General features: G+C 35.1%; 2 protein-coding genes across 7 annotated transcripts in view; both read left to right on the plus strand.

Moving 5' to 3' along the window:
• DDX4 (DEAD-box helicase 4) overlaps positions 1-12,705 on the plus strand; it is an 84,203-nt gene extending 71,498 nt beyond the window's left edge. For all 4 annotated transcript variants that reach the window (XM_077897826.1, XM_077897825.1, XM_077897827.1 and 1 more), the window contains 5 exons: positions 588-733; positions 10,324-10,423; positions 11,175-11,445; positions 11,601-11,711; positions 12,387-12,705. In XM_077897826.1, the coding sequence (XP_077753952.1) occupies positions 588-733; positions 10,324-10,423; positions 11,175-11,445; positions 11,601-11,711; positions 12,387-12,473 (715 nt within the window). In that variant the 3' untranslated portion in view covers positions 12,474-12,705. The remainder of the gene's footprint in view (positions 1-587; positions 734-10,323; positions 10,424-11,174; positions 11,446-11,600; positions 11,712-12,386) is intronic.
• A 3,678-nt stretch (positions 12,706-16,383) lies between these two features.
• The window catches only part of IL31RA (interleukin 31 receptor A), an 85,283-nt gene continuing 79,787 nt past the window's right edge, over positions 16,384-21,879 (plus strand). For 2 of the 3 annotated variants that reach the window (XM_077897830.1, XM_077897831.1), the window contains exon 1: positions 16,385-16,650. The gene's annotated coding sequence lies outside the window, so the exon portion shown is untranslated. Of the gene's footprint in view, positions 16,651-21,879 lie in introns of all 3 variants that reach the window. The other variant, XM_077897833.1, reaches the window with a different exon arrangement.

A 21,879-nucleotide genomic window follows, 5' to 3' on the forward strand; every position in this document is an offset into this window, starting at 1 on the left:
TACCCTTAACCTTTTGAGTGAGCATCAGCCCAAGGACCCTTCACCTCCTGTCTGACTTTTTTGCTCAGTTATGCTCTATAAATATTATCATTTTTTATATGTGTCATGACACAAAAAGCACTGACCTAGGATTGGTTTGCTCATAATTGTTCAAAGTATAGTAATTTAACAAATAATATTATAAGAAAATAAGCTCTTAGCAGTAATATACGTAGAAGCATTTGTGAAGAACAGAATTTTTGCTCTAGGCTTGCATTTTAGTTTTTTAACAAAAATTCTTGTTTGTTGTAGCCTGATACTTAAGCATACTTTTATTATAACGTACACATTTTATATAGTTTTGCATGACTACCACATCGACTTGAAATGACTGTATCCATAATTTGATGCAAACTTTTTCACTAACAGTTATTGAATATTTTATAAAATCTTAACATTTTATACTGATCTTTGGAATTAGTACTTGGATGACATAAGTTACTTACTTTCTTATTATAATTGTTACAATCTAATATTGAAGTAACACTTGCAGAAATTCAGTATTAATGGAAGAAGATAAGTTAAGGAATAATCTTTTGTCTTTGAAGGTTGGCTGGGGAGTTTTTAAAGTCGAATTATTTGTTTGTTGCTGTTGGACAAGTGGGTGGAGCATGTAGAGATGTTCAGCAGACCATTCTCCAAGTTGGCCAGTACTCAAAAAGAGAAAAACTTGTCGAAATTCTACGAAGCATAGGTATCTTACATTGATATAATTATTTTTTGTTATGGTTTTGATTTTTTAAAAATGACAATTTAAAAAAATTACTCTAAAATTGTTTGGTATGAGGTTTTGCATAACTGTTTTCATTGCTCTTTCTCTAAAGCTCTCTTTATAAAAGGTTTTATGATTCAATTTCCTGTGTAAATTATGTAGCAGTATAGTCTTTTCTTCATAAAGATTAAAAATAGAAAGTATCTGAGACTTAAACAGTATTTGGCTAAAAACTATTCCATAAGAAATACATATTTTTTGATTTAAGAAATAAAAAAGCCACTAATATATCTTTATATCAAACTGTATTTACTCCAACACAAGTGAATTCTTTGTTTTTATTTCCCAGTTTTTGCTTCCTAAGGCTTCCCATAATCATAGATTCAATGAATTTTAGAGCTGAAGGGAACTTTAAAGATGTAGTTGTGTTTCTTCACAATACCCATGAGAAATTTCTCTCCCCCCGACCCCCCCAAAAACCACAATTTTTAGAGGAAGTCCTATTTCTTTGTTTGATTGAGATAGACTTAGTTTGTGCCTGGAAATAAAACTTTTTAATATCACCATTTTATTTTTATTTTTTTAAAAGATTTTATTCATTTATTCATGAGAGACATAGAGAGAGAGGCAGAGACACAGGCAGAGGGAGAAGCAGGCTCCATTCAGGGAGCCTGATGCAGGACTGGATCCTGGGACTCCAGGATCACGCCCTGGGCCAAAGGCAGGTGCTAGACCACTGAGCCACCCAGGGATCCCCCTAATATTACCATTTTAATACCTTCTTACTACATCACAGACTAAGTAAGTGTACTTATATGCTGTACATTCCTTCGCCCCTCTTTCATTATAGTAATTGTTTCAATTTTTTAAAAAAATATTTATTTATTCATGAGAGAGAGAGAGAGAGGGGCAGAGACACAGGCAGAGGGAGAAGCAGGCTCCATGCAGGGAGCCTGACATGGGACTCAATACAGAGTCTCCAGGATCACACCCCAGGCTGAAGGCAGCGCTAAACCACTGGGCCACCAGAGCTGCCCGTAATTGTTTCAATTTGGATGTTGCTGTTGGTATGGAAGAATAAGGGAAGGCCGGAAACTATATAATTTCTGACAATGAGAGGGAAAAAGAGGAAGTTGATTTAGAAAGCACTTTTAAAGGCATCTAGCCTTTAGGTTTTGCTGAGCCTTTTTTTTTTTAAAGCCAAACATCTTGAGTTTGAGGAATATTACTGGTTTTCTTCATCTCATGTTTCGTAATATACCCAACAGGGCATATAAAATTAAAATGATAACTTCTATTGGCTACGTACTGTTCTGATCATTTTACATGTGCTAACTCATTTAATTCTCAAAACAGCCTTCTGAGGTAGGTTTTGTTACTACATTTTAACATTGATGACACAAATACAGAGAGGTCAAATAACTTGCCCAGTAGTAAATTGAAATTCCGTATGTGGAATGAGCAATATGTAGTTTTGCTGGAGTTAAAGCACATTTCTAATATAATAACCTTAAGATTATTTTATTTGTGAATTGTGAAATAAAGATAATTTTAAGAATAATCCCAATGATAATTTTTCAGAAGTGCAGTTTTGCCTTTGAGAAACCTTTGAGGTCATTGTATGAGCATTATCGCTATATTCTGTATTATTTAAACTGTTAAATGTTTTGTAGTTTAGAGTTCATTGTTCTTGTAGTTTATATATATATGTATATATTTAAAAATCTGCATAGAATTCAGTACATCCCCAAATTTTACATATTTTTTCTACTCTTTAAGTTAAATCTGCTAGCCAGTCCCCTGCACCTTTAAATTGTATAGGTATCATTATTTTATAATAGTATAACCAACTGCCTTTTTAATAATTTAATTTTATTTGAACATTTATCAGAGATTTAATAGAACTAGTAAGATGTTACAGCCAGTTCGAAGAATTCAGAGAACCAAGTGTATGTGGGGGCTATTAGGAAGGCTCAAATAAATTCACACTTAAATATAAAATTGATAAATATCCACAAAGCAATATTCAGCTGCTTTTGAGGGGAAAACTTTATCAGTATTTTTATTCATAAGAATCATTGGCATTGCTATCAGTTGCAATAGAGGTATAACAGAAAAAAGACAGTAAAAGATGTATAACCATGAAACGTGCTAGAGAGTAATCTTTTTTGCTTGTTTCAAAGTTTTTTACAGCTTTTCCTGATGACATATATCCTCTCATGATCACAACAATCTTAGAGATTATTCTTGATCACAAGAAAGATTGTTTCATTATGTTGGGCTTATTTGCATGGATGCAGCAAGACTGTTAATTAACAATATAGGCCTCTTTGAGTTTGTCTTGCAAATCTAGAGCCACACACTATTGCATAATTATTAAGATTACACACTTCTTTTTGGAAGTTTGCTTAAGAAATCTGACATTGACCTTTTAAAAGCCTCTATTATTTGCTTAGATAGGAAAGTGAGTCTGGGAAACTCAGTCAAATTATATCTGTAGTACATAGAAATTTGAATGAACTCCTGTTTTCTAAAGGTCCCCTGTGATATTTCATGTAATTCTTGTTCCATTGCACCTGTTAGCAATATGCCTTCATGATTCTGTCTGCTTCTGAACTAGTCTAGAAATTCTGCTTGTCCAGTGATAGGATCTGAAAGTTATTAAAGTCATGTCAACATAGAACCTTCTATCCAAGACTATTCTTTTGAAATATAGGTAGTTTGAAGTGCCTGATACAGTTTTTATTTTCTCCACAAGGCCTGGAGTCTATCCTTTGTGAAGATACAAACTGTGCTATCTAGTTTATAGCACAGCCTTTCGGAAAACACCAAAAGAAAACAAAAACCGTGTATAGTTGACAGACTTAGTGATCATGGTTAATTTATTACTGATAATTGTTAAACATGGAAGATTTGATGAGGGTTCATAATAAAAATAATGCTACTTATAAGGAAATGTGGTTGCTTGTCTGGCATGTAAAATAAAGGTAATACGTTATTTTGGAATATTTAGCATACCAAAGAAATTTTAGAAGAAATGTCTCTAATGATGATTAAGCTTGTTTTCAAAGAAGTATATGAATGTCATATTTGATTTATAAAAATGGGTAGGCCTGATTTTTCATACCAAAAATATCCGGTAAATATTTGACACAAAAAGTGTCAAATAGAATCTGGTTATGTGTATGTTTACAAAATGCTATGATTAAGTCTGGGATATATCCCCATTTGAGAACCACTAGCCTAGAATGTGGTAGATTCAAATGAAGAAAGAAGTATAGTCATAACCAAATATAAATGTCTTAAGTAATAAGTGAAATGATGACTAGCGACATTATGTTGTTATATTAGACACTGTACTTCTAGACCTCTGGTGAATATAGAAAAACTTTACTTATTTTATAAGTGTTTTACTCAGTTTCTCCTGAAGGTACAAACATAATATATATATTAAGGGAATTTATACACCTCCAGGGATTTCCCATGAAGTATACATTTTGAAAGTATTACCATAAAGTATATATCTTACCTATACCTTTTAACTAAGGGAAAGCTTAATATCTCTTTGATTTGATATCTCTTACTATGCAACTTTAAAATAGTAACGCATCAGACAAGCCTAGTTATTTTTAGCCTCTCTTTTATAAGGTGAGATAACAAAACTTTGTGCTCCTCCTGAGGTTCTCTGAGAAGTCTCAAAGGTAGTTTGGGTGTATTTCTTTTTCTGAATTTATTTATTTATTTATTAAAAAAATTTTTTTTAAAAAAATTTTTATTTATTTATGATAGTCACAGAGAGAGAGAGAGAGGTGCAGAGACCAGGCAGAGGGAGAAGCAGGCTCCATGCACCGGGAGCCCGATGTGGGATTCGATCCCGGGTCTCCAGGATCGCGCCCTGGGCCAAAGGCAGGCGCCAAACCGCTGCGCCACCCAGGGATCCCATCTTTTTCTGAATTTATGAGTGTACTCTTAGAAAGGCAAAATTTGAGTTGTCAAAGGAGAATTAAATACTTGATTAGTGTAGGATCATTGGTGCCTGAGAAACAATACTTGGTTACCAATTTAATTGAAGTGACAATAAAATATTTAAAAGTAAATATAGGGGCAGCCCGGTGGCTCAGCGGTTTAGCGCTGCCTTCAGCCCAGGGCAGGATCCTGGAGACCTGGGATCGAGTTCCAAGTTCCGTGTCGGGCTCTCTGCATGGAGCCTGCTTCTCCCTCTGCCTGTGTCCCTGCCTCTCTGTCTCTCTCATGAATAAATAAATAAAATCTTAAAAAAAAAAAAAGTAAATATAGAAGGCAACATGACTGTAAAGAACTGTAGCTCTTTCATAAATATGGGACCTTTGCTCTTTTTTCCTTTAAATAATCAAAAACATAATAAAGTCAGAACAGTCTCTGCTGTATAAACTGATTACAAGGAAAAGAAAGAATAACCTTTCATATTATAAGTATTAATCATCAATAGTAAATCAAGAAGTAGTTACTTCCCAGTTGATTGAATTTTGCTAAGTTTTTAATATACTTCATAGCTCTCTTGAAAAGACTCACATAGTATAAATCAACACAAATAAAACTCATTTTCCAGATTTTGTCCTTTACTGTGCTTTTTAAAATTTTCTGGAGTAAGCTGTCAATTCAGTTTAAGACAAAATGAGCCTTCTCCAGGGCCCCTGAGACCTTCTCATGGGGTATATGAGGTAAAATAACTTTATTATTACACTAAGAATTATTTACTTTAGCATAATACATTTAAACAAATATTTAATTTTTTTATTGGTTTTAAGTTTTAATATGGCAAATTTCAATAGTTATAACCCACTTAATCGTAAGTCTTTGGGATTGTCAATAATTTTTTAAGAATTTAAAGGGGCCATAGACCAAAATTTTGAGAGCTACTCCTTTGAGGGAAAAACTACTCCTTTTTTTTTTCCTTGAAAAACAAAAGCACATATAGTTTTTATTTCTCTGTCAATATTACTTCTCCTGTAGGGGCACTTGGATGGCTGAGTTGGTTAAGCTTCTGCCTTTGGGTCATAATCTCAGAGTTTGGGGATTGAGCTCCATGACCCACTCCTTGTTCAGTGGGGAGTCTGTCTCTGCCTCTCCTCCTGCTCATGCTCGCTCTTTCTCTTTTTCTCTTTCAAATGAATAAATAAAAAATTTTAAAAATTATTACTTCTCTGGTAGTCTCAACTACTCATGTTAAATATAACTTAGAATCATAGTTTTTCTTTTTCATAGAAGAAACTGGAGGCAGGACTGAACATTTGAGAGATGTTAGACACAAGCACTGTAGCTATTAGAGCTCATGAACTTTTTATACTACTTTCTATGGCACATTTTGTTAAAATATAAAAGTGTAAAGTGTTAAATTGGCAAAAATGATCATGTTCATTAACATTACTGAAAGATACTGCATATGAGAAATAGGCAAAAGAATATAAACTCAAATTTAATAATTAATGTGTGAGAACTGTGTTCATTGATAATTAATTTACTCAATATAGTCTGCTGTTTTAAGTTACCTAAAGCTAAAGACCTTGGAAATTATCTTCCAAATTATGCAAAAGGAAAATACTGTTGAATAATGAATCAGTTTATTTAAACATAGATTTACTTTTTTATACTCTTAAACATTATAGAGAATATTAGGTTATTTTAGTTGCAAACCTATATATGCTTAGAAAAACTCAAGGTGTCTGTACTAAACACTGATAAATCAGAGAAGAGATAGGGCTATCTTTTTAAACCAAAGTTATTAAATTACTCTTGAGTTTATCAAAGATTCAACTTATATGTACTTGGAATCTTAAGTGTTTCAGATTTAGTTCCTGTAGGAAGAATTTTTATCAAAACATTTAATACAGTAAAAGTTTTAGGAATTCAATTTCTTTATTTTCTGGAAATTTTAGGAATGCTTACCTCTATAAATTATTGTTATTATTATTTAACTCAACAAACCAAATTAGAATTTATTTAATAGGGATCCCTGGGTGGCGCAGCGGTTTGGCGCCTGCCTTTGGCCCAGGGCGCGATCCTGGAGACCCGGGATCGAATCCCACATCGGGCTCCCGGTACACGGAGCCTGCTTCTCCCTCTGCCTGTGTCTCTGCCTCTCTCTCTCTCTCTCTCTGTGACTATCATAAATAAAAAATAATAAAAAAAAATCTACAATTTATTTAATAGAACTTTAAGAGACTTTTCTAAAGACGCTCTAAGAGACTTTAGCATTTTTTTCCTAGTTCTGCATTTCCCCTGTTCCATTATATTCTTCACATTAATTAGATAATGCTAGATCTTCTTATTCCATCATCTGTATTTATTAACCTTATTTTCATATTTTCCACTTGTTCTGTGCTGCATTCTAGATAGTCTGGGTAGTTCTTCAGATTTACCTTCACTTTTACAGAAACAGATACTTGTATAATGTGTGTATAGTTCTTTGCCATTTTGCTTCATGGTTGGTAGATTTGTGTCATTAGCACCAACATCAAGATACAGAACTACTACATCACCACACAGATACTCCTTGTGCTGTTTTTATAGTCAGACCTGCCATTCCTACCCTTACTCCCCATCTCTATCCCCTCAAAACAACTAATCTCTTTTCCATTTTTATAATATTATAATTTCAAAAATGTTATATAAATGGAGTCATACATTTGTGACCTTTGAAATAGGCTTTTCCCTTTCATTATAATGCCCTTAAGTTCATCCAGGTTTTTGTGTGTATCAAAAGTAGATTTCTTTGTATTGCTGAGAAGTATTCCATGGCATGGATGTACTTGTATTTTTTTTTTTAGCCACTCTGCCAATTTTTTGCCTTTTAATTGTTAAATTTATACCATTTACATTCAGTGCACTTATTAGAGGTTAGGACCTAACCATTTCATTTTTATTTTCTTTTTGTTCCTTCTGTTTTTCTTTTTTTCCCCCTTTTTCTGTCTTGAACATTTTTTAGAATTCAGTTTTGATTTTCCTTTTTTTTTTTTTTTTTTTTTTTTTTTTAGTTTTGGAGTATATCTTGGCATAGCTTTGTTAGTGATCATTTGAGGCATTGCATTACACATTCATAATTTATCACAGTGTGTCAGTACTGATGTCAGTATCTTACTAGTTTGAAATGTAGAAACTTTACCTCCTTTTATGGCTTTTCATCTTCTCCCATGTATTTTATTCATGGGATAAAGTGAATATTCATGATAAGTGTACCCTTTAATCCCCATTACCTGTTTAATCTGTCCTCCCACCTATCTCCCCTCTGGTAACCATCAGTTTGTTCTTTGTAGTTCAGAGTCTTTCTTGATTTGTGTCTCTCTCTTTTTCCTTTGTTTTGTTTCTTAAATTCCACATATGAGTGAGATCCCATGGTATTTATCTTTCTCTGACTGATTTTGCTTAGCTTTATAGTTACTAGCTCCATCCATGTTGTTGCAAATGGCAAGATTTCATTCTTTTTTTATAGCTAAATACTATTCCATGATGTGTGTGTGTACACACATACACACGCGCACACACACACCCCACATCATCTTTATCCATTCATCAATCGATGGACACTTGGGCTACTTCCAGAATTTGGTTATTGTAAATAATGCTTCAGTAAGCATAGGGGTGCATGTATCCTTTTCAATGACCGTTTTTGTATTTTTTGGGTGAATACTCGGTAGTGCGATTTTTGGATTGTAGGGTGGTCCTGTTAATTTTTTTGAGAAACCCTCATACTATTTTCTACAGTGGCTACACCAGTTTGCATTCCTACCAACAATGTAAGAAGGTTCCTTTTTCTCCACATCCTTGCCAAGACTTGTTGATTGTTTTATTTTAGCCATTCTGACAGGGGTGAGGCTTTTTAAAGAGGCATTAAGAGACTTTATAATTTAATTTGTTAATATTATCCATAAGGTATTAACATAATGATTACACATGATAAAAAAGCCCTTTCTAAATTACATATGCATAAAGAGCTTATAGCTTCAGTCCTACCACTTCAGCCACAGTTCAAGAATTCACACAAATACAAAAAACTACAATCTAGCAGAATTCTTTTTAGATTTTTAATTGATTTTATTTAGATCACAGTGGGCTAATAGAGACTAACAAAATGTATTCTTTATCACTTCTCACCCAACAGAATAGAGAATTAAAATTCATCAATTTATAGAGATCACTGAATGGTCTAATCATAAAGCGATATTTGCAGTTATTGCTGACACCAGTGATAGTATGGCTTATTGTCTGAACTAGAACAAATACAAAATCAATAGGAAAAATTTTAGAGCAAGAGAGACAAAGTTAAATTTTTATTGCCACTTCGGTTCATATTGAGAACCAGAAAAAGAGAACAGGGCTTAAGCTGCTCAAGAGTGTTATGTACTTTGTACTTGGCTCTTTTCTGTTTGTTTTTGTTTTCTGTTTAGCACATCAAGAACACCTGTACCTCAGAACCTTTATATTTTTCCTGCCCTATGCCTTGTAATGTGCTTCCCCAGTTATCTCAGGAGTTTGTTATTTTATTCTTATTTATACTCAGATATCATCTGATAAGGGTATATCTGAAGTAACTCTCTTGAGACTCTTTATCCTTGTGGGGTTTTTTTTTTCCTTTTTAGGACTTAATGTGTAACATTAGTTTATTATTTGCTTCTTCACAATGAGAGCCAGGGCTTAATTTTATTGCAGTATTTCCAACACCTGGAATATAGTGACTGAAATCTCTTACGCACTATATATTTGTTGAATAAATGAAGCTAACTAATAGGGAGATGGGGGAGAGGGATTATGAACAGTAATACAATCTTCTTTCCATTTCTGTAAATTATCCTCTTTCCTCTCTAACATAGGGAAATGTGTGAAATAATCTCTGTGGCCTAATAATTTTCTTAATATATGATACTTTGAATTAAGAGAGAATGTTGGAACATAGAATATTGTAGAATATGTCAACCCTAGGTTGGATGCCTTATGAATATCTAGGGCAATCAAGGCAAAATGAATGATTTGATTATCTTGGGAGTTAAGGAGCAAAGGCATTTATTGAACTAGAGAGGGAAATTAAGGTCTTGAGATGAATTTGTAACTGTTTAGAGTTGGCAGATAGATACCATTTATCTTGCCCTAAGTCTCTACCATGGTGTTGGCCTGGGAGGGCAATAGGCAAGCTAATTTTCTTTTTTGTCTCTAAAGTAGGAGAATAGTCCTTGATTCTTTAACTTTGACATTCATTCATTCAGGAAATATTTAACTTTCGGGGCACCTGGGTGGCTCAGTGGTTGAGTGTCTGCCTTTGACTCAGGTCATGATCCCAGGATCCTGGGATCAAATTTTGCATCTGGCTCCCCGCAGGGAGTTTGCTTCTGCCTTTGCTATGTCTCTGCCTCTCTCTGTGTGTCTCTCAGGAGTAAATAAATAAATAAAATCTTAAAAAAAAAAAAAAAAAAAAGGAAATAAATCATGGTCTTGGGAATACAGTGGTGCATGAGATCATTTCCTATTAACACCTCCCTGCCTTCTTTTCTTTTCCCTAATTTTGTAGTTTGAATGTTAATCATTGTTTCATTGTTTTGTAGGTGACGAAAGAACTATGGTTTTTGTTGAGACTAAGAAAAAAGCAGATTTTATTGCTACTTTTCTTTGTCAAGAAAAAATATCAACAACAAGTATTCATGGGTGAGTAGATTAATAGGATTTCACAGTAGGGAGGACACTTGCATTTCTCATTTGTTAAGAAATACCAGTGTATATAACTAACATCACATAATCCTAGGATTAGGATTCAGAGTTCTCAAGATCTAAACTGTTATTTTTTGTTTTGAGTTTTTACAAGAGTTAGGTGTTAGGAGTAGGTGAGTTAAAGGTCTGTGTTAGACTCCTCATGAGGACTGGTAACTACTCAGAGTTCGCTTAAGGCTCTCTGATCCTTTGGTGTTAAGTTGTTGTTCTGAATCCAGTCTTTCTCTTGCTTGACAATTTTTTTTATTGAGTTGCATGAAAATGTCATATTAATACAACTTTATTGGTAGATCTAAAATATTAATCAATCTGAGATTATATGTTAAAAATTTTTGAGGAGATATTCTAATCAAATAGTTGTATATTATTTGTCAGAACGAGAAAGAGATTATTAATAGATTTGATGTTTATCATACTGAAGTCTGTGTTTTAGCTCTATGTACTACCTGTTTGTTACCTTACTTCCATATGCAAATAGGGATAACTGTTCCACCCTCAAAGTATTGTCAGAATGAAATGATGGCTTGAAAAGAATTAGTATAACTAGTATGTAAGAAGTAGATAGCAATGTTAAATGCTGTTATTTTTTACTAAACTATTAAAAATAAATATATATGTTGAACTTCAGTGGTTCACTGTAATAATTTTCTTAAGAGCTGTCCTAACACATGCTTGCTTTTATTTCTAGTGACCGAGAACAGAGAGAGAGAGAGCAAGCTCTTGGAGATTTTCGCTGTGGGAAGTGTCCAGTTCTTGTTGCTACTTCAGTAGCTGCCAGGGGGCTAGATATTGAAAATGTTCAACACGTTATCAATTTTGATCTTCCTTCTACTATTGATGAATATGTTCATCGAATTGGACGTACTGGTCGTTGTGGAAATACTGGCAGAGCTATTTCCTTTTTTGATCCTGAATCAGATAACCATTTGGCACAACCTTTAGTGAAAGTACTGTCAGATGTAAGTTTTAAACGTTTAAAACCAAATGGATAGTATTCTGACCTTATCGTTGAAAGTAGATATTAAATATATTTATGTATATTCAGGATAAGTAAACTGTTCCAATCTTTGAGACTTGCTGCATGTTGTATATGAAGTTAATTTCTTTTTTAAAGGCTCAACAGGATGTCCCTGCATGGTTGGAAGAAATTGCCTTTAGTACATATGTTCCTGGCTTCAGTGGTAGTTCAAGAGGAAATGTATTTGCATCAGTTGATACTAGAAAGGTTAGTTGAGGGGAAAAATTCCAAACTTGGCTTCCAGTTTACTCTTGGTGAATGTGAGTTACTCTTGGTTAATAATGTAAAATAACTAACATTCAATAATTATCTAAACCATTTTTTCTCATCTAGGAGATTAATATTTCTTAAAATTTTATGTATGTATATATTTTTGGTTGTAAAAGTGAGCAGTTAACAGTATTTATGCTCAAACATCCTTTCCCAAACTTGCTGGCATTTAACATTCTAATTTGGATTCTTTTAAGCCTTCTATTAAGAATTCTTTGTTTTTAGAATTCTGATGGTATTATTAAGACAAAAATACTAGAGATGAGTGTCTTTTTTGATGTGTCATTTTATAGGCAGCACCACTTTTATTCAGAAACATTGAGTGTACTAATCATTAAATATTATGCTTATTTATGAAATACAGAACTTTCAGTTCCATTTGCCAAAACTACTGGTGTAAGAAAGCTTTTTCTTGAAATATTTTGTGCAATTTAGATTTCAGGTTGATATGGGCCTTTTTTCCCCAATGGATTAAATTTAGTGAGAATCAAGTTTTTTTATTATCTATTTGGGGAAAACATGGTGGGAAGCTTGAGTCCCTTCTCTGAGTCTGGGCAATGTAACTTTAGAGATAACATAAAATTAAATGTGTCTTTCTTTTTTCTTTTTAAGAATTACCAGGGCAAGAGCACTTTGAACACAGCAGGGTTTTCTTCTTCACAAGCTCCCAATCCAGTAGACGATGAGTCATGGGATTAAAGCTAAAACATCCTTCAAGTCTGTGGTATAGTTTTGATGCAGAGAAGAAAATAGTTTTGATTTTTGAGTTTTTAACAGAAGTGTGAAACTTGACACTCTCGTATCTTCTGTTCTTCTGTTCTCCCACCCTTAAAAAAAATTCTTACTAGTTATGTGAAATGCTAAAAATTACAACATTGCAGTTACTGATACACATGGTGTTAACTGGAAAGATTAAAGCATTCTAAATGTCTTGCTTATTTCTAGTGCATTCTTCAGGGGTTTTAGACATGTTTCATGTCTAAGTGCTTAATCTTAGTGTGGTGTTTATTTGACCCTATAACAAGCAGTAAGATTTATGACAAACTTGTTTAGAAATAATTGAGTCTCATTTTTTACTTAAAAGGAGCCTTTAAAGCAATAGTATGTCACTGAAACAAGGTAACATTTTCAGGTAGCAGACGGTGAAAGACATAAGCCTCTTAAGGTGACTTTTATTTTAGATCATTAGATATATAATGCAAATGGAAATGCAATGTGAGCTCTGTACTCAACAACATAACAAATGTTTGTTTTTATTCTATATAGACTTTACTTGAAAATAAAGGATGAAACACGTTTCCCCCCCTTAGTTTTCCAACAGTACTTTTAATTTTTCTTTATTGGCATATCATAGATCTGTATTTCGAAATTTTGAGACTTGTAAAACCAATGAAATGAACAAGGTCTTACGTAAATATGTATAGTATACATTACTACACAGATGTAATGGTGAAAATCATTCTTTGAACTCAAACTATATCAACAAAATACAATGCTGTTCACTCTTGCCATAATTAATTTTCTGGTATTTTAAGATTAGTGAGGGAAAGAATCCTTTTTTCATTTACTAGTGTATATCTTACATTCTTGACATACTAAGGTTAAGTAGTTCTTAATAAATCATTAATGAACCGAGGTACGCGTGGGTGCCTCAGCAGTTGAGCATCTGCCTTTGGTTCAGGGCGTGATCCTGGAATCTTGGGATTGAGTCCCACATTGGGCTCCCTGCATGGAGCCTGCTTCTCCCTCTGCCTATGTCTCTGCCTCTCTCTCTCTCTATGTCTCTCATGAATAAATAAATAAAATCTTTAAAAAAATTAACCAAAACATTAAGACATGAAACAAGTGAGATATAAATATTAGGGAGACAAAAAATGATCAATTATCAATGTTTGTTATTGTTAATTTAAAAAAAATCCAAAACAACATGTCCCCAAAATATATCTTGTTACATGAATTTGGTTAATAAAGGAGGCATCACATATGAAAAGAGAGGGTCATTCAACAGATGTTAGGACTAATTAGATGCCTGCCCCAGCCATATTCAAAATCTGTTCCGCATGTATTATTAAACTACAAAAAACATGGCTAAATATGAAACCTTTGAATTGGGATTGAGAGTTGATTTTAATCTCAAGGGTCAGAAGTCATGAAGGAAACAACAAATTCAGGCCCAAAAAGGGAATTTATTACAAGGAAAAATATTACTGTGACTATAATGGATTATCCATGTGTAGTTTTTTATATGTGGGTATATAGGAATACCAGTAGAAGAATGCACAAAGAACAAACAACTTCAAAGGGAAGTTCAAGTAATGAAAACACGGGAAATATTTAACCTGTATTCTGTAATCTCAATTCTGGGAAAGGTTAAATGAAGAAAGCGTTTGGGTCGTTACTTGCAGGACCTGTGTGTCTTAATTTTCTCCTCCACTTTGTTTTGTTTATAAAGAATATTTACAGCCCATTTGTCTCCCTCACCTTTCCCCATTTCTTAAAGAGCTTTTTGGTCATAGCTGCCTAATTACTTTTAAAAATTTTTTGAATTTGCATGATATGTCAAATTACCATAATAGCATTACTGAATCAAATATAAAAAAGGAAAGAACATTGTACCAAATATCACTGTCATTACAAACCAACTGTAAATGTTCCTATGTTCACTTACGTTCTGCATTTCTAGGTATACATGTGAATGATTTCTTTAAAAAATATTAAAGTAACAGATATAGGTATGATTAGAAAATAAAATGCCACAGAAGAGTTTATAATAGGAAGCAGTAGTCTGTGTCTCCCTTTCCTAATTGCTCATCCACATCCCACATTCAACATCCACAACCCACTTTCACCATTTCTGGTAGTTGATATTGTATGTTTTATTTTTGTCTCACCAAATTTAGATTTCTCTCGGCTTTCTATATAATAGGTAAAGATTTAACTTATTCTCACTTCCTTGATAACTTTATTAAAGTTAGAAGTATACTTTATGAGATGATGATAAAAGCACCCTTTCTCCTCTCTTTTACGACTTTTATACTACATCATCTGTAAACTGTACATTTATATTTCCAGAGCTAAAAATGTGCATTCTATTCTATAACCATAAAGTCTCTCTTCTTTTATTTATATGTTGATTCTAAAATTGGCAATCAGTAGAAAGGGTTTACATTACATAAATATTGTTTGCTGAATGGACCAATTAACAGCCTGATTTCCTTTCTTCTACTCACTTATCCAATTTTGTGATCTGTGTTTCCAGAGAATTATACATGTCAGGGTCAAATGAAAATTGATCAAAACCATTCCACATACTAATTTGATTTAAACTTGCATCATACTCTTTTTGAGTAATTTGTTTACCCTGTAGTTTGTATTTTTTTTTTCTAGGAGAAGAAACATGCTCTTTTTACCTTATTATTACCTTTCTAGGTTCAGTGTTACTGTATTGATCCCAAAAGATCTTGATGTTTTTAAATTTTATGAGTGGACTTTTTAAGTCTGGCTAGTATTCGCTTAGGACTTTAAGAATATTTTTTTTAATGTTAAGTATTTGTTTTTCTGCTGCTTGGCTTCAAAATCAGAAGGCTTTATCAATTTATGAATTATAGGTCCCTTGAATGCTAGCCTCACTCAGATTCAGCAATCTGAATTTACATGGAAGCCCTTATCGTCTAAGTGCTCCTTTGTCTAACTCTACATCAAAGCTTTCTCTCAAGGCATAGGGTTGAGATGTGAATAATGAAGCTTAGTTTCTCTTTCCTAGAGGCTTCTGCATTTTTTAATGAGCCAAAAGCTCTGGACTAAGCCAAAGTAGGAAGCTCAAAATGTGGAATATCAAGCATCCTGGGAAGGTTTGGGAATAATGGTGATGTAATACCAAATAAAGGTGAGGAGAGGTCCTGATTCCACTTAGGGTAGATTTACCTAGGTACTCCCGTCTGTTCCTAAGTTCTGGGAGTAGAGGAGTTACGGTTTTTCAGATTTTTTTCAGCATTGATAACATTTCTATGTAGAAATGCAGCAGCACTGGTCAGAAGTTTGCCCCTCCCACCCTACCCTTGACTTTACACTTACCCAGTTTGCATTGTTATTTTATTGATCCTCTGATTTGGGAGAAGGCAGCTTTTCATTTTGTTTGGTTTGTATGCTTGTCATAGATTTATTAAATGTGTTGAAAACAGGGCACCTCTCTAGTCTTTGATTGCTGAGCCCCTTTCTCAGTCGCTTAGCAGCGTGTGGCTGCTATGTGTGTGGTTGGCCGACGACGCTGCTCCTGCTCACTGTCGGCTCGGTTCCTCCACCGTGCCCCACGCCGAACTGCGTGCTTAGAAAAAAAAAAAAAAATTAGTAAACATGAGTTCGTGAGGAATCTCACTGTGTCCGAGGCAGCGGCAGGGAGGGCGGGCGCGCTCTCAGATCCGGCCGGGAGATAGCTGAGCCTGGGCAGTGCGGCGCGGCGGCGGCGGCGGCGGCCGCGGGGAAGCAGATGCCGCCGGCGTCCGGCCTCCGGGGCTGCTCCCGGGCGGCCCCCACCGCGGTCCCTCCGCTGCCCCGGACCTGGCGGAGCTCACCCCGCCGCGAAGCCGGGAAGCCAGCCCGCAGGCGCTGGGGCGGAGCGGGAGGTGGGTCCGGGGGACCCCGGAGTCAGCGTGCCGCACCACGGGAATGACGGAGCCCACGTGTGCCCTCGGTCCCACGGGTCTTGTCAGCCGCTCTGAAGCCCACTCGGGCCCACCGCGGGGGCTCGGAACCGCACACTGACTCCCCCCTGGGCAGAGGCGCGCGCCCCTAGCCGGGCCGGGGAGCTGGGACCCGCGGTCGTTGGCGGTCCGAGAGCGCAAACGGACGTCCTCTAGTTTGGGGACAGGTGGTTCAGGTAAATTCCTTAATCTTTTAAGTGATTCTTTAATTGTTTTGCTGTAATTTAGGGGATGATTGCGAATTGTTGCAGCAGAGTATTGGATTTGCGTTTTCTGTGTGAGAATTCCTCGAAGGAATTTTTTTTTCTTTTTTCTTTTTTTTGGTCTCCATTAGTTAGTGTTTACCGCATTTGGAGTCCAATGTATTTGTGGGATTCTTTTTCACTATTCAGGAACAAAAACCAGCTTTGCTTCTTCTGAATAGATGAACTTATTATCCCAAAGTCTTGGATATTTAAATTTGATTTTTGTCTTAGTTTTGGGAGGGGAGGTTACCATGTGGGGGATTAAGACATTCTCAACAGAAATCCAAACACTTTATTAAAAAACTTTTATGTATAGGAGGGGAAGCTCCTGTGTAACACGGTGGGCATGATGCTATATAATAAATAACTAGTTGGAGTAACCTTAACTTTGGCTTTATTGACTTGTGTGATGCCTAGGACAATCGGTGATCTGCTTTAGGCCTTGGTTGGCTTATATATAAAAAGAAGGCAGTAACTGGATTTTTCTCCCTGTTCATCTCCAGCTGATGAAGAAGTCACACAATGCATACAGTACGATATATTTTTTTTTTTAAAAAGGCAGCCTTGTTTAAGAATGCAGAGTATCATAGCTAAATATTGGTACACTTATAATGTTCTTATTCTAGTATTGCACTAGCTGCTTTATCAATGTTAAATGAGTAGTTGAGAAACTAGTCAGATCACATTTACAACTATAGTGGCTGAATCTCTTGTAAATATCACATGGGCATGAGTGATGCTTGTTAACTGACGATTTTGGCATCTTACTGTGTACCTCATCTGTTATTTTTTTCATCATTCTTAAGATGTTCCATCCCTGGAGATTTATTCATGATTGTTCACATGTGGTAATCAGTCAGTGTGTTCTTGCCAAGTAAATGCCGTGCAGGTTCTGACCGTTTCATCCTAGTATGTTTGTTCTTCTGACTTATCTTACTGTGTTGCAGTCATCTGGAATTCTAGAAGACTTAGTTCCAGTGATTTACTTCAATTTTGTAAACAGAAGTACTGTTGTACAGTGCCACAAATATGAGCATTTGAAGTAGAATGCAGTGCCAAAATAAGTATAGTTTATCGTAGTGTGGATATAGGAATAAAATAGAGTGATGCTAGTCACCTATTTAAACCAAGTGGTAACAGAGGGTTGTAGTTTTCTCCTCTGTGTATATAATATGGTAGGAAAATGAATACTACTATAATGAAAAGATTCAAGTTGACCTAAGTTGGAACCCCATCTCAACTTCTTGCTAATAGTTGTGTGCTCTGGGACGAGTTAGCTTTTTAATTTCTGTATTTGAAATAAAATTTACATATAATAAATGCATAAATCTTAAGAGCATAGCTTAAATTTTTACCTGTGTATACTTCTAACCATCACCCAAATCAAGATATGTAACACTTTTCTCACCTGCTTTCCCCCTTCCAGTCAAATCCCTGCCTAGAGATAATTACTATTCTGATTTTTATTACAATGATTAGATTTGCCTGTTTTTGAGCTTTATATAAACAATTATAGAGTATGCCATTCTTTAGTGTTTGGCTTTAGGCCAACATAAAATATGTGAAATTTATCCATGTTGTGTTTTGTGTATCAGTAGTTCATTCATTTTTTTGTTGTGTAGTACTGTGTCATGAATATATTACAAAATTGTTTTTCTGATTTCCTATTGATGGGCACTTGGGTTGTTTCTAGTTTTTTTTTTATGAATAAAGCTCCTATAAATATTCTTTTACAAGTCTTTTGGTGAACATAAGCACTCAATTGTCCTAGGAGTGAAACTGCTGGATCATAGGGTAGGTGTGTAGGTTTAACTTTGTTAGAAACAGCTAAAGAGTTTTCCATAGTGGTTGTACCATTTAACACAGCCGCCAGTGTTTTAAGAGTATTTAATTTGTTCCATATATTCACCGTTACTTCGTACTGCCAGTATTATTAATTCTAGCTATTTACTGTGGTTTTAATTTATATTTACCTGGTGATCAGTGACGTTGAGTGCCTTTTCATATGCATGTAGGGCATTTTTGTCTTTCTACATCTGTTTTTCATATTTACCTAGTCAGGTTGTGCAGACTGTACACCTTGAGTGGTAAAATTTAGTGTGAGATAGAATCAAGACATGGGGTGCTACCTTGCTGCTCAGTGGTGACACCAATAGCTGTGAGAATCTCTTCTCATATTCCACTGTTTAGAACTCAGATGAATCTAACCATAAAGGAGGCTGGAAAAAGTAGCCTTATCTGTGTGCCCAAGAAGCTTGCAATTAGCCAGCAGTTTTCCAATAGTGATAAAATGTTATGTTTTCAGGAATAGTAAATAGATTTCTGTATTAAATTGAGTCAGGAAAAGACTAACTTCTTTGTTAGCTTCAAATAGCAATGAATCTGTATAAACTGCTAAGGAAGACACCTACCATTCTCTTTGTGTGGCCTGAAAATGCTGTAGGAGTTGGAGAAGGGACTATTAGAAGTACAGATAATGATAACTTAATGAGTCCATTCTGTGATGGCTAAAATGCTTTGCTGAAAGATCTTTTCCATTATAATTTTATTTTTTAATATCTGATATATTTATAAAATAAATGTAGTTTAGAATAAGCTAATTACCTTATCTTTTATTAATATGTTAGGACATTGTGATTTTAAAACTTATTTTTTTTAATCTTAAAACTCAAAAGTGTTTAAGAGGTTTTTAGTGGCTTATTTGAAAATGACTTCTGATACTGTCCATGGGGAAATGCGAAGCTTGTTTCTTTGACACCTTTCCTGAAAGTTCCTAAGATCCTCTTAATATGTTAGAGTTGCTAAGTCATTCCACTGTTTCTCTCTCTTTTTTTATTTTTTTAAGATTTTATTTATTCATTAGAGACAGGCAGAGATATAGAGAGAAGCAGGCTCCCTGCGGAGAGCCTGATGCCCAGGACTCCGGGATCACACTCTGGGCCAAAGACGCTCAACCACTGAGCCACCCAGGTGTCACTCCATTGTTTCTTATCGTTAATAAATTTTGAATCAGGGCAGCCCTGGTGGCTCAGTGGTTTAGTGCCACTTTCAGCCAGGGGCATGATCCTGGAGACCTGGGATCGAGTCCCACATCAGGCTCCCTGCATAAAGCCTGCTTCTCCCTCTGCCTGTGTCTCTGTCTCTCTTTCCCTGTGTCTCTCATGAATAAATAAATGAAATCTTAAAAAAAAAAAATAAATTTTGGATCAGTAAGAGATGGATTGCCTTGAATCCTCTAAACCCTAGGTGAGCAGTCTGTAGCTCTTAAGAGTCCAGTGCATGTCACTGTTGGAGGAGGAAGAAGCAAACAAGGGGAAAAAAGAAGAAAGGGAACAGAACAAAAAGGAGCAGGAGTTGAGGTACACGTAGTAGAGCTTCCTAAATAGCCCTGTGTTTAAGATTTCTATGGGCAAAGCTTGATTTAGAGCTGTGCTGTACTTTAGTAACACAGTGTGAGTCATATATGTAAACAATGCATCCCAAATATTTCAACATGTAATCAATATAAAAATTAATGAGATATATTTTACTTTTTTTTGTACTAAGTCTTTGAAATCAACTGCACATTTTATAATTACTTCACATCTCGTTTTGTACGTGGTTTTCATTGGAAATACTTCAATAGTAGTTGAAGTAAAATATACATAATACATAGTGATTCACATATCCAGTATAGGTTCACATACCCAATTTGTGCCAAACATATTTAAAAGTTTTCCAATAACTAAAGCAAGTCTGTTTTAAAATTTAAATTTAGATTAATAAAATTAAAAATTTCTCAGTTGCACTAGCTATGTTAGGAGTGTCCTGTAGCCACATGTGGTCACTGGCTTCTGTATCAACAGTGCAGTTCTAGAATTCTAGACTGAATTTGAAATCTAGGCTCTAGGGAAAGCACAAACTTTTTTCTGGCATCAAGAAAGTACTCAAATATTTGTGGTTTGAAAATAATATCAAAACTATTTTCAATTAAGTGGAGTTGAAAGTGAGGCAAATTGAATAAGCTAATTTAATTGAACAGCTGGAGGGAAGCCAGGCTTCTTTTCCAAAACTCTGTTATTCCTAGTTAGCTTTCGAAGTGCAGCTATTTAGACCAGAGTGGCTACACCTTATTGGAGGATGCCTCTTTCCAACCCAATGGCTGGTAACTGGTCAGATTGCGTATTAAATGCCACATAATGGATTAGGTAAACAACTATGGCAAAATATTCAAGATACACTTTCTGTAATCCACTACTTTGGGTTTGGAGTATACAAATCAAAGGAAAATGTATGTAGTCAAAATAATTTTAAGACTGCAAATATGAAAAATAATCATATATCCCATTCCGTGTCCCTCTGTAGAGGAAAATACTTTGTTGTTAATTTACAAAAAGAAAAAAATCTAACCTGGAAAAATTTCCTCAATGTTAGAAAAGGACCTTTATATTCTTTGAAAATGGGAATATTAGGGATCCCTGGGTGGCGCAGCGGTTTGGCGCCTGCCTTTGGCCCAGGGGGTGATCCTGGAGACCCGGGATCGAATCCCACATCAGGCTCCCGGTGCATGGAGCCTGCTTCTCCCTCTGCCTATGTCTCTGCCTCTCTATCTCTCTCTCTCTCTCTGTGACTATCATAAATAAATAAAAATTAAAAAAAAAAAAAAGAAAATGGGAATATTATATTCTAATATGTATATGTTTTGTCCACTAATTACCCAAATTGTACTAGTTCAGTGCTCTACCAAAGATGCATTTCTTCCACAAAGCCTTCCTTGATTACCATAGTTGAGGTAACTTTCTTCTTCCCTTGAATTCCTTTCTCATGAGAATCAAGTAGTTTGTCATCCAAATACTGATTTACGGAGTTGTGAATTGTTTCCATTTGATTAATAAGTTTTATCATGTATAGCAATCCAACTCAGTGTTTTAATAAGTAGCAGTTGATCAACATTAGCTTGAGTACACAGAAAATGAGAAGAATCTGGGAATTCTGGCTAATAAACTTCTTAGGAACCTCTGACTGTTGCCATGCTTTGTGTTCAAATTACTTTCCTGCATTCTACATGACTGATCCACAGAAGCTCAGCTGAGCTGCCATGTGCCAGAGTACTGGATTAAACAAGCCAAAATAAAAGTGACAGTCAAGTTTTATTGGAGTTCGATTTGCCAACATATAGTA

The sequence above is a fragment of the Canis aureus genome, chromosome 5, assembly GCF_053574225.1.
Source record: "Canis aureus isolate CA01 chromosome 5, VMU_Caureus_v.1.0, whole genome shotgun sequence".
Classification (NCBI taxonomy): domain Eukaryota; kingdom Metazoa; phylum Chordata; class Mammalia; order Carnivora; family Canidae; genus Canis; species Canis aureus.